General features: G+C 39.9%; 1 protein-coding gene across 1 annotated transcript; it reads left to right on the plus strand.

The window, feature by feature from the left end:
* Positions 1 to 4,365: 4,365 nt before the first annotated feature.
* Positions 4,366 to 12,608, plus strand: pcgf6 (polycomb group ring finger 6). The gene is made up of 10 exons (XM_072391477.1): positions 4,366 to 4,849; positions 5,022 to 5,121; positions 5,313 to 5,409; positions 5,696 to 5,751; positions 6,997 to 7,056; positions 7,336 to 7,453; positions 8,774 to 8,801; positions 10,373 to 10,471; positions 11,581 to 11,667; positions 11,758 to 12,608. The coding sequence occupies exons 1-10, from the start codon at positions 4,775 to 4,777 to the stop codon at positions 11,806 to 11,808; spliced, it is 771 nt and encodes a 256-aa protein (XP_072247578.1). The 5' UTR covers positions 4,366 to 4,774; the 3' UTR covers positions 11,809 to 12,608.
* The last annotated feature ends 515 nt before the right edge of the window (positions 12,609 to 13,123 follow it).

Genomic DNA, 13,123 nt, shown 5'->3' on the forward strand with positions numbered 1-13,123 from the left:
TAACCATGGACAATGCCTTAATGACTGTTGTCCTCTCATCCATAAGTTGGTCGAAACTGCACTTGGTTTGTATCGGTTGTATTTTACGTTCTGATGCTACTGAGCAAATGTGAGTATGCTGACATGCTAAACTCAGATGATAAACGTCAGTAACAAACTGGTGAAATCTTGTTAGGCAATATTAACAATGCCCCTGTAAATTTACAAGCCTGCAGAAATTGGTATCTATTTGAAAGCATTATCTTGAATGCTTACCAGCTGAAAGCACAGCATCACTCAGATGCCAGCTGCTTGGCTTAGTTGCAGTCCGTTTTCTTTAACTGGGCCTTTCATGATGTCAATGAGTTAATGTGCAGATGTGAAGATGCAAAAAAAATATGCACCACACCACACAGTAAGACTGATGATCTTTTATTAACACTGTCTGCAGACAAAGGCAGAAATCTAATCAAAATACCAGAAATGAAACACTTCAAATGTCCTTGACAGATGGAAAGCAGTCCCTACTTTCTCATAATAAAGCTCTGCAAAGTAAATGTTTAACCAAAACATCCCAGATATCCATTAGCATTCCGTGCTCTGTACAGAAAATGCCAGATTACATCGTGTAGAGGGAATGTTTGGAACATGAATTGGTTTATTTGAACGGAGATGGCTCGTTCATCTCTGCGTTCAAGTTCACAAGCTCTCTCAATATAGACTCTTGACTTCAGTTTCCAACTTGACAAACTGGGCACAGTATGCTGCTTGATTTGGACTTTTGGTTCAGGGTGGGGTTTTTTTTTGTCCGCAACAATGCATATGCAGGAAATCATGTCTCTAGGGCTGCTTATTCGCCAAATATCTCTTCTCAGATAAATGGCTTAATATAGCTATCTGATTTGTTCTGTGGTTTTTATCCCCCAGATGCAGGATTACCTGCCTCATCCTGCATGATGCAATTCCCATTTACTCAGCTAAACAGAATACAAACACAAATGTTTGCCCACGTGAAAGTTGAATATAATATGGTACAAATAATTCTGTATAACTTTTTTTTCTTGCAATAAAAGGAACGTTTAATCTTAAACGTTCATCTATAGGTCACATAGTACATTATAAGCTAATCAAGTGGTATTACTAGTAAATAAAACACCATAGGAGGGCAATAAGTTCAACTAGTTAGGTTTTGACAGTTACCTGTTTATGGAAATGCATTCTGGGTGAGTATCTGGATGAGAAGCTGGAAGCTGGATGAGAAGAAAAAACTAAATGTGTATAAAGCTGATTTCAAACCAAAGTTGGCTACTTTGAAAACTATATGAACCATACTTTTGCTCTTTCTTTTTAAATTTTATTTTATTTTTTACAGTTTTCTATTTACCACATCGTTCCATGTCTGTTATTTCTAGTTATCTTGTGTATTGGTCAACAATGTTCCATAATGCAGAAAGTAGTATAAAAAAATGATCTAACCACATGCTGGTTTGTCTCAGCTTCTGACTTGCCCTTTCTAGTCTTGTAGCTTTCATTTTTTCTCTGAAAATGTGGGAGAACTGAGAGCAGCACTTTAAGGACAAACATCGATTTCTTTAAAAACACCAGTATCTCTCCCTCTGAAATGTATCTAAACGTTTAAGAATTTATTACAATCAATTCTTTAAATTGACATGTACATGAAAAAGTGCAATGGCTCGATTTGAAATGCATCAAACAATAAACACGTCCTTTAAGTTGAGGGATTCTCTGGTAGCCTGCAGTCGTTATCTGAAATGTTTGTGTTCGAGTCTAGCCAGAGACATTTGCTGCACATCATACCTTGTCTAATTTCCTTTCATCTTTATCTAACGAAAGCACAAAATCTTTCCACAGCAATTACGTTGACTATTATTTCCTGTTGAGCTGCACCTTCCTGCCAATGCTCGCCAGAGGGGAAAAAGGTGGCCCTGCAAAATAAGACAAGCTTCCCAAACACTGGCTGATTGACTGATACTCAAAGTGTGTTGAAGTTGTAAAGCTGCCAGTGGGTTATTGTTAAAAAGGGGAAGTGGGAAATTTGTATTATACCTGGAGCTTAATTACAATATAAAGAACTTAATTCTGGCTTAAAGCTTAAAGAATGTAATCAAAAATATTTAAGTTACCTGCAACTGTTTACCCACTTCAATAAAAAAATTATTTTTAAATGCATATGATAATTTCTCTCTTACACTAATTTGTAAGAGAAAACCATCTTGATTTTGTTTCAAGTTGAGTACGATGACAAACCCTTTGCCCACAAAATCACAAGTTGTACAGTGCTAAATTCAAGGCCATAGTCAAACAAATGAATGTCAAATCATTCCATGCCTGTGCACCCGCTGCTACAACACGACTGGGGCATTGGCAGTTTTATCCAGGCCAGGTTCAACAAATCTGCCTGCCTCATGGTGTGGGTCAGTATAATTTCTGACCTTCACACCAACTTTAATTTCATTAGGTAAAATCTAAATTATATTGTGAAGAACTACTGCATCCAGTTGTTCCACCCTTTAATCGCAATACCTGACAACAAGGCACAAATCTGGCATAGCTTGTGGTGAACAAATATCAACCTTCTTCCTTGTTCTGCCGTAAATTCAGACCTAGACCACGTCAAGGTGCTCTGGGAATCATTCAGCAGGGGCATATAACAGCAGCCACACTATCTGGAAACGCAGTGCCAACTCTGGACGGCACTGCACGGAAAAGGTTCCTCAGAACCATGTGAGATAGCTGCTCTTCTTCTTCCAAATAATAGGCCTCCTCTTGTATCATATTGATACAACCAGAGGACAGTTTTATCATTGAATAAATCTCGTTAGAAAATAAGCCTGACAAATGAAAAGGTTTAATGAAATGGTTTCATTTTTGGATATGGTTAGGACAGTAGCAGGTTTTGATAAATAACATCAGACCACCTGTGCCTGTTTAATGGACATTCAAAAGCATGTTGTTTCTATACTATCATCAACTGAAAATTGAAGTTTAATATTAAAAAATATAAAGAAATGTGGATTCGTTTCAACTCCATCACAGGAAGTTTAATCATAAGAAGCATTAAACATGATTGACTTCAAGTGCTAGACAGCCTTTATAAGATGTCAGTGAATGAACTGCCCCTGACACGCAGCTGGAAATAATAGCAATCAATCAAACTGCTGGACTGCACAGAGCCGCTGGGTTTTTCTCGTTTCGCTCCTGACCCAGGGATCGTCTCGGGTGGCCTCGTGCTGTGACACCTGACTTCCTGTGGAGTTGATCATTGACGTGCGTAGGAGTGACAGCGATTTCTCTAAAATAGTAGAGACATATAAAAATGTTTGAAAGAAAGCAAACAAACGCAAACAGACACAAGAATGATACGAATGGCTTCTCATCTAAAAAATAAAGTAAATAGAGTTTTAAAAAACTTGCACCGTCCGGTTTTGACCGCCCTGTTACTTTCGCTCTAACCGATTTGGACGTCATCACGCCTTCAGAATAAATCCATTAAAAAGAACCCCGGCTACCAACACTTATTGTCCTATATGATACATTTTTGTACCAGCTATATAAAAACGACATTAAAGTCTCTCAAAATATCTTAGTTTGAATAAAATTTGAAAAAATGTTTTCATTCGTAGGCCGCCATTGTTGTTTACATCGCAATCCTGTCTGGTTAGTGACGTCACAGCGTTGCACTGAGCTTAATCCCATTCATTTTACCCTGCGGTGCAAAACCATGTCATCTGTGCAACGTTTTCAATTTGAACCTGAGAGAGCTGTAAGTGAGTAGGAGAACACTGTAGACTTAGGGACTATTGTGTTGACTGATCGGGTGACTCTCATCAGCTTCCTCCGTGATCGTGCCTGATGGTTCGCCATCAGAGGCTACTTTTGCAGGAGCAGGTTGAGGACAGGAGAACATTTAGCGTCTCCTGCCGATGGCATAAAACAATGGCTGTGCCCATAGGCGAGAATATGTGCTAGAAATTGCGATTTTTAAAGAAATAACAATAATTCACGATTTTTTTTCAACAACACATTCTAGTATAAGGCAAACATTAAAGCATATTTATGCATTTTAGTCCCATTAGTAATTTTGTCCTATGCTGCTGGTTTAAATTAAGTCAAATTCTCCCAAATTATTCATCAATTCATACAACTGAGTAACGTTTAAACTGTAGAAACAGCCATGTTTACTGGAAAGTTTTGTTATATGTTGTTATTATTTCCTAATTCTAGCTTTTATGGGCCTTTTTTTTTTTTTATTCAGAGTAAGTAATAACGCTTACGGAGTTTGTAAAAAAAATGTAAACCGAATTTCTTTACTTTGTTGTAGCTACATTTATTCTGAAAAATCTAGCCCGGAAGTGTTGTCTCAACTCGCCAACGACGAGGGAAATTAAATTACATAGGAAAGATTAAAGCAACAAAGTAGCCTCTCTATCGTGAGAACTTAGTATAGTATTTTGAGGTCACGGGTTATTTCACGGCGTTAGTACTAGAAGGCAGGTACCAATGTGCCGACGTCGGTGACATTAACACCCAGACTGCAGTCAGTACACTCATGCTATTGTTTTATTCTGCTATAGAATACGGAGGCTAACATTAGCCGACCAGCCACGCGTAGCTAACTTACCGAAAGTTTGTTGACACACAAGGAAAAGAAAAAAAACCTCGGCGTATTCGGCTAATTTTAAACTTATTATGCGAACATATTAATGTGGTGTTTTGTTTTCAATTTTGAAAGATAACAGACAAGTTCTTGTAGAGTTGTAGGAAGCTGTTGGGTATGTCATCGCCTCCCCTTGGTCACAGGAGTCATGACACGTCAACGAACATATCAGACAGCGACTCGGACGAAGAGGTATTTTCTCAGGGGTTTTCTCTTAATAGAGGTCTTTACACCAAACTTCATTAATAATGGAGCTGTTTTTAAAAAGAAATTAAAAAATCTATTCAGACAACTGACAAAGAGGCAGTCTCTTCATGTGTTTCAATGCAGAAGTAATTTACTGTGATTTGTCACTTTTCAACAGCCCAAGCTCCCTCTCAATCAGTTCTATCCATACATCCGTTGTGCCCTTTGCTGCGGTTTCCTTATAGATGCCACCACCATCACAGAGTGCCTGCACACATGTAAGTTTGAACAAAGCCATCAATTAGATCCTGAGTTTTCAGTTGTCCATTCAAAGCCATTCTATTTGCCACCGATGGGTATTGATTGGGCTTGCCAAATAGTTCAGCCAATATTAACTGATCAAAAAAAGAATGCTCCTTGAAAATGTACCATTAATGTAAGTTTATATTGTGGTCTGTCTTTTTCTCAGTTTGCAAAAGTTGCATTGTGAAGCATTTCTTCTACAGCAACAGATGTCCCACATGCAGCATTGTGGTCCACCAGACACAGCCCCTTTACAACATCAGGTGGGTCACTTACTGTTGTCAGACTGGACGAGTTCCTTATTTTCTGCAACTGTTTAATGAATAGTTAGATGTCTACCACATTTTCCGTAGCTGAGTTTAAGTAAAGCAGAATGGCATGGAATTAAGATAAAGAAGCATATGGAGGTATTTCGTGTAAGTTTTGAAACCCAGTTGCGATCGATGTAAGAACAGACCTTTTGAATATGCTGAGAAACTGTTGCCACTCCTGTATGTACTAAAGCAGACTTTTTTTGCTTAATAGGTTTTATGTTTAATTTGTCCTCAGGCCTGACAGACAGCTGCAGGATATTGTTTACAAAATGATTCCCTATTTGGAAGAATGTAAGTATGTCTGTGTCTCAGTGTTTGTATTTATGCCGATTAGCCACATCATTGTAACCTCTGGGCCCACACCACAAGCATGCCAAATAGACTGTGCGTCTCAACATTATACTGTATAGCAGTGTATAAGCTTGTACATATACCAGATATTTTTACAATCACAACAGCATTTGCTTGGATGCCAAACACTTAAGGTTTTCTTGAATTAATAACTTCGCTGAATAGGTTTAATTTCAAGCTGTACATTAACCAGCAATTGATTGTATTTTGGTATTTTCTTCCTCTGTGGAATATTGATCTTGGCAGCATTTGACACAGTGAATGGTTGTTTAAAGGCTACATCTCCCACTTGCCAACATTTTTCCCACCGTTTAAGAGAAACTCCTCCCTGACCGCTTGTCAACACTTTTAGCAGACTTATACAACAAACAGCAAAATAATCCCACTGAAATTTCCAAGCTTGTTTGGCTACTTTGTAACATCACACGTGGATGGGTAACAAACATCGCACATATCCAAAGGCCCCTAGCTGCCACCATGCTTTGATTTTAATGCTGATTGGTTGAAAGTTAGCTGGAGCTACAATCAATTTCATAACAAAGAGGACAAAGCACTGAAAACCATAAACAGCAAAGAAACAGAAGAGAAACGATGAAAACAGCTGCGCTGGTTAATCTTCATTATCTTAACAATATGATTCACACCATCACAAAGCTGATCATTATGCGCTTTGATTTCAGTCTTTCCCTGCAGCAGAGCAAAGCTAAAGGAACAACAATAGCACTAACACTACCAAGAGCACTACTTTTTATACTTCCCCATAGTGGCAGCAAAAAAAAAAAGCTATAACATGTGCGTTTCACGTGAAAATCCTGATTGAAATCACAAACCTTTTTAGTTGTGGTAAACTTATAGAATGCTAGCTTTACCTGAAAAAGAGTTGTAGCACCGGACATTATTCTCATTTGTGTTCCACACAGAAGTGGTTGACAGCTGCGATCTTTTGCTTTGCAGGTTTCTCTTGTTGTGCACCATTAGTATCTAAAAATCATTGCCCGTCCCTAATGTAGACGTGTGTTTGTCGAGTGGACAGAGATCTATGGTCAGCCCTTAACACGGCTGGTTTTTAAAGTTGTGGCAGACTGGTGGACATGAATTTGCTGTTAGGTGTTATTGACTTGTGTTGTGTTCTATTAACCTTCCATTTTCAAATTTATTTGAACTCTTTTTCGTTTTTTGCAACAGTGGAAAGAGAACAAATGTGTAACTTCTACAAAGAGAGAGGGCTGCCAGTGCCTAAACCAGGTAAAATAATTCAGCATAAAAGCTTAAGGAAACATTTGTGGCAATAATACCTGTGATTACACACTTTAAAGTACAGCATGTCACTGAAGGAGCGTATTATAACTGATCCTTCTGCAACATGCCGTGTTTGACCGAAGCGGGTAGAATGTGGTTGGCATTTTGCTCGTTCTATTTTTCTTAAAATTTAAAGTATGAATATTTCTGGAATAAAACTGTAAAGACGCAGTAGTAAAAGCATGTACGTTCATGACTTAAACTCTGTGTTGCCTCCTTTTGCAGTGGTTCTTTCCCCTCAATGTCCCGTTGCATCGAGGAGGCAGAAGAAGGATAGCTATCCCCAGTCTGTGTTTACCATTCCTCCTGAGCTGGATGTGTCTCTGCTTCTGGAGTTTGTGGGGTAATAACTTCCACTGTGCTTTCATGTTCCTGAATATAGGAGCTATTAAAGGTATCCAGCATCTTTGAGTAGAACCACTTAAATGTAACTGAAGGCCCTACAGGACTTGTGCAACTGTTGGACAAAAGAAAACCTAATTTCTTTTATACATTGCAGACCACAACGTAAGTCTCTGTATATGAGGTTTATTCTGTTTATTCTGCCAAATACTACAGGGGGTTTTTCAGTTCAGGTCTGAGAGAGGTTGCCAAAATTTGGTCCTGCGTGTGTACTAAATCATAAAAAATGTCCTGCATTTTTATTGGTCTGGATTAGGATGAGGCACATGAAACATGCAGAGGTACATGGGCTGCTACATGCACACATGCTTGTGTGGTTTATGGGATTACAGGAAATAAAAGAATGATTGAAAAAGTGCATGTACCACTGTGCAAACAGCTGAGTGATGCCTTTTTAATTAAAACGGCATACTCAGCGGACATATTCAGTCTCCACAGCAGATGCAGGGTCCTGAATCAAATATGCAATAAAACGTCCCTCTTCAGAAACAAGCTGGTGATCAGAGTTGGAAAAACTGTCAGAAGGGAAGCCATAACACATTTTCTCCCCAGTGGCACTGTGCAGGCTGATTTACGCGCCCATTTGCACGTCCATTTACTCTGCAAATCAGCGTTTTTCAGGAGGAAATGAAAGGTTTACAGAGTTTGATGCATAGGCAACTTGTTAAAGGAATCGTTAGTGCCTGGCTTCGTTTGCAGCCTCGAAAATGTAAAGCTTGCTCACTATCAACCCGATACAGTGTCAAAAAAGGAGAGCACATACACAATGGTTTGGATTTTCAAAGAACACGCCGTTCTTCACACTGGCAAAAACTTCAGCACCTTCTAATAAAAAAGGAAGCCTGTAACAGGCAAACATTACACCTGACAGCTTATCTTACTTGGGCTTTTTTTTTCTGGAAAGAAAATTCAGAACTAGACACTGGTTTTGGTAAAGTTTTGGAGATCGTTTTCATAACATGTGCGCACCAGTGTGTGTAAGGTGGGAGTCTCACGATCTTCTAGGGGAAAAAAAGGCTGGGGGCCACTCCTGAGCTACGGTGGGGCAGAGTAGGTAGAAGCAGAATCGGTGTTCATTATTTATTTTTGCTGTGTATTTGCCTTGTGTTGTAACTGTTGTAAAGTCATTTTAAAGCTGAATGAAAACATCTGGCAGTTACATACATATGCCAGCAGGCTGTCCCATTGTCTCACATGGATTCAATACAGAAACTTAGTATCAAACGTTTGTGCTCCTCTTGACTGTTTGCTTTGTTTTTAGGGCTGAAGAAGGCATCTCCAACTTTAAGGTAAAGGCTTTAAATCTTGAGAAACTGAACAAGTGTTTGGAGCACAGTTAACAGAGTGTAGTTGGTATAGTTATACTGCAGTAAGTACAAGGACAAAATGGATGACAAATGAAGAGAGGTCATAGCTGCATCTGCTCTGAGTTGCATATGATTTAATGCAATATAAAAAGGAGTCACAGAAATTCCTATTTTAAAGTGATGTCAAGTGTGCCTGGGATTCAGTACTGATGTTTGACAGTTAAAAACAATATGTACTGCTGTGGAAGGATCTTGAGCCACCCTCATATAAAGGACCTGGAACTGATCAGGCAAAAAAAGAATGTATTGGACAACACTGCACACGCTCTACATAACAAAGTGTGTTCAGTCAGGGGCTTCTTCTGCTCTGGTGCACTTGTCTCTGATTTAAATCGTACAAAATGGTGATTGTCAAAACTGGACTGAACACACCATGATAATTATTTGGGGAAACTTGCATGTATACACTCTGCTACACTCAGATGGGAATAAGCACTCCATACAGGCTCGGAAGTTGCATCTTTTTACTAAAACAGTAGATTGTGTTCTTTGTCTTTGGTCAAATTCAGCCTATTAAGACTAAACGTCACTTCGTGGTTGCTTAAAGTATTTTCAGACTGTCGCTCTGCTCTAATAAAATCAGAACCAGAGCGTCATTCGAGTAACTTTAAGAGAATGTCTGTGCAGTGAATTTAGCTATACTTGCATGTATGATGATCACCCACAGAGAACATTGGAAGCACCGGAATGTCTTTAACATTAGTCATGTTTCCATCCAAAAGTGATTCAAATCATTGGGAAATGCACATTAAAACAAATTTGAATCATGTGTTTCCATCAAAAGTACGGACTTTGGTGAAAACTTCTAACTCACGCAAGTTTTCCGCAGGTTGGCATGACAACCAACCTGTAAATGTTTTCCCGACCCGGAGTGTATCACCATGGAGAGAGGACTTGAACCTTTATTAAGAATCAGACAAGTGGTATTGGAGATGTCAGCCCAGGTGATTAGAGGGGCTGTGATGAGGAGAAGGTGGCAAGAAGTGTTATTTAATGCCCAAGCAGAGGTGAAAGTGTGCTACATCAGAGTTGATGCGAACACAGCTGTTTCCATCCCTTTCAAATCAACCAAAACCCGGCGCAAGCGAGCATATTTTCATTTGTTAGAATCAGGGGATTTTAATTCGAATGATGGCGTTTCCATCATAATTTTCCGATTCCATACTCTATGTGCATCTCAGCAGGCTGATGGAAACAAACCTACTTTCTCACACAGTCCATATTGTTGCGCTGTCCGACAAACTTCAGCCAACTACTTGATTCTCCTCCCATGACTGTATTCTGGGACAAGGACGATGGACCAGTTAAATGGTCAAGCCAAGCTGTAACTGTAGCTTGAGTTAACCACACCTGTAACTGTTCAACATGACCTATGAACCATTAAAGCATTAAGAAGAGAATTCACTCAAGGGATGGACCAGTGTTCTCTGTAAATGATAGATGTATAAGAATAAATGAGTGTTCTCCGTCCTAACCGCTTCACCTCTGTTTAGCCACTAGAGAGGCGGTACGTCCGTGTGTCTGGTGAGGCCACTGTCCGCCACGTAGAGCTGTTCATCAGGAGGAAGATGGAGCTGAGTCCAACATGCCAGGTGAGTCTGCAGCTTATCGGTCCAAACTGCCCCAAAAACATGGGCACAATCCGGTGCTTTGGTTTCAAAAAGGAGACACTGGCACACGGGGAGAGGGTGAGGTCCCTATTCCTCTCACTGAGTCAAGGGAGACGCCGGTCAACCTGGATTTATTGTTTAAAAGGACTTTTGTGCCTGCAGCAAAGCAGCTGCTTGGTTTCTCTCTGTCTGGGAGAAATGAGTCCGATATTACAAGTATGAAATCCCATCTAAACAAAGAGCTCTGAAAACGGAGGGGAAAAAATCTTTAACATAAATTCTTAGTATGTCGATAGAAAAAAGGACTATTTGAGTTTTCATATTGAATCATTTTGCACGTCTTACTTCCTGAGATGTGACAGCTGTAGCTCAGGAGGAAGAGCAGTCGCCCACCAATCGGAAGGTCGGTGGTTCGACTCTGGCTTCCCCAGGATACATGTCGAAGCGTCCTTGGGCAAGACACTGAACCCCCCCAGTGTTTCATTGGGGGTATGAATGTGTGTGAATGATTAGAAAGCACGTAGTTATGTATATCTTAAGACGTGCTGTGTGTGTGAGTCCTTAATCTGTTCATGACCCCCAAATTATCATTACAGTGAGACCACGTCTGCCTCAGAGAGATGGACAAGCTTTGATAGAAAGCTTGTGTTTTTATCTTCTAATTGGAAGTGTCCTGCTTTCCTGAACAGAAATGTCCAGGTAGGATCAGATGAAGGCGTGCGGGGGCGTGTTTAGGGACACAGGATGAAGATTAGCAGCTTAGACTAATTTCCTGCTCTCAGTGCTGCGCTGCTGTGATCAGTCTGGACAAACCTGGAGGCCGCTGTTCACTCGAGCACAGTTCCCTGCAGTGATGTCAACTTTGCTGTTACAGCACTTTTTCCATTGTGGAACTGGCTAAAAACACTTAAAAGTTTGAGTCAACTCACTGTCCCTCCAGTTTTTCACTTTAAACAAGTAATCAAGAGTAATTTGAGTGCTTTGATGAGTTGAGATTGAAATGCCTTTTTTTTTATTCTATTTATTTATTTTTCAAACCCAGCAGCGAGTGTTGCTTCTGTAATGGTCGGAAATGCTTGTGCTTCCTGCAGGTGGATGTGGTTTGTGGAGATCACCTCCTCGATCATTATCAGTCACTGAAAGACGTACAGAGCTCTGTGGGTGAAGACGCACTACAGGTAAAAGAAAAGAAACCGCACAGTAGAAACAACCCTGACTATTTTAAGGTTTGAAATAATGACTGTTTGTCCGGCTTTGCTTTGCCTCAGGATGGCCTGTTGGTGCTCCACTTCGGCTTGGTCCTGCCCACGCAGCCTTGAACACAAGAAGCGGATTTCCTTCTTTGTCTGAATCTGCTTCCCAAACATTTGATCGACCGTTTAAAGTGAATATAGCAGGGTTTAGCGGGCTGCTGACAAAACCTTTAAGTGTACGAGGAAAGCGTCTAAACTCCGATTGTTTTAGGTTGTTTGGATTTCTTTTTCCTTCTGTGTGAACATGCTGGCATGAAAAAGGAAGCTTATCTTTTCATCTAATTTGTAGCGACATCATTCTTGTCTAATATTCAGGACAACCCTTGTGTCTTGTGCCCAGATTTTGCAGGACACATGGGACATATTTACTCGACCAGCATGCACAAAATATATTTTGCTGAATTTCTTCAAAGGTTTTGTTGAGTTACAGGAATGTGACTGCTGCTGGAGCTGAAACTGGACTAAACTGCTATTTATGCCTCAGAAACTCTTGACTATTATAAGACAACACAAGTGACATCCTTCTTGTTTAACCTATTTATTTGGGAACCATAACCTGTATTTATCAATCACCTCATGAGTTAACTGTGATTTCAAATGACTTTTCAAAGGGCTTCATGCAAAAGGGCTACAAGGACCAAAGGTCTGTATGTGAATAAAGCTCAGATGTACAGTACTGAGTTGCAACCTGCCTCCTATTGATTGAGGCATTTTAAAGCTGTCTGATGTAAACTGATCAAACTGACTCGATGAGAAATGCTTTCATCGCAACAGAGAGGTTATTTAAAAGGAGTTTGTAGAAAAATCTATTTGATATAGCTTAGGAGCAAATAGATTTTCTACTTGCTTTTGTCAGTTTGAAATAATAAAACACTGAAAAATTCCTAATTCGCTCATGTCTGCTGTTTTATGTGGGGCGTGGGAAATGGGTATGATGGGAAAAATTTTTTTTTGTTTTTTTTAGATACCTGGAACTGAGGAATTGATCTGAGGGTCAGTTGATCAGGTCGAGGTTTAGCAGAAAATGAGGTGAGCTTACAGCCAGAATATAATGAATACATTTTTTTCCAAGATAACAATGCCACGATTTGGGCTCAGTTTCTGGAGAGTGGTTCAGATAGCACACAACATCCTTTTCACATGTGAATTGGACACCAGAATCCAGCCCTTAACTCCGGTTAGAATCTTTGGAATGTGCTGGAGAAGACGACGCAGCAGTTGGACCTTCACACCATCAGCAAATGGTCTCGGCAAAGAAGTTTGAGCTACTGTGGACAGAAATGGATGTTCAGGCATTGCATGCGTTTAAGGAATTCATACCACTGTGTTTGGGCATCAGAGAACCTGCAAAATGGGGATAAAAGCCATGGCTCTCAGGTGT

This window comes from Leuresthes tenuis, unplaced genomic scaffold (genome assembly GCF_036924035.1).
Source record: "Leuresthes tenuis unplaced genomic scaffold, fLeuTen1.0.hap1 SCAF_8, whole genome shotgun sequence".
In the NCBI taxonomy this organism is placed as follows: Eukaryota; Metazoa; Chordata; class Actinopteri; order Atheriniformes; family Atherinopsidae; genus Leuresthes; species Leuresthes tenuis.

What these genes read in the sequence shown, in the direction of transcription:
- pcgf6 (XM_072391477.1), top strand. Translation starts at nt 4,775, where the DNA reads ATGTCATCGCCTCCCCTTGGTCACAGGAGTCATGACACGTCAACGAAC. An exon ending in ACAGCGACTCGGACGAAGAG is followed by an intron (nt 4,850 to 5,021) that starts GTATTTTCTCAG and finishes ACTTTTCAACAG; the next exon opens with CCCAAGCTCCCTCTCAATCA. An exon ending in AGCTGAGTCCAACATGCCAG is followed by an intron (nt 10,472 to 11,580) that starts GTGAGTCTGCAG and finishes TGCTTCCTGCAG; the next exon opens with GTGGATGTGGTTTGTGGAGA.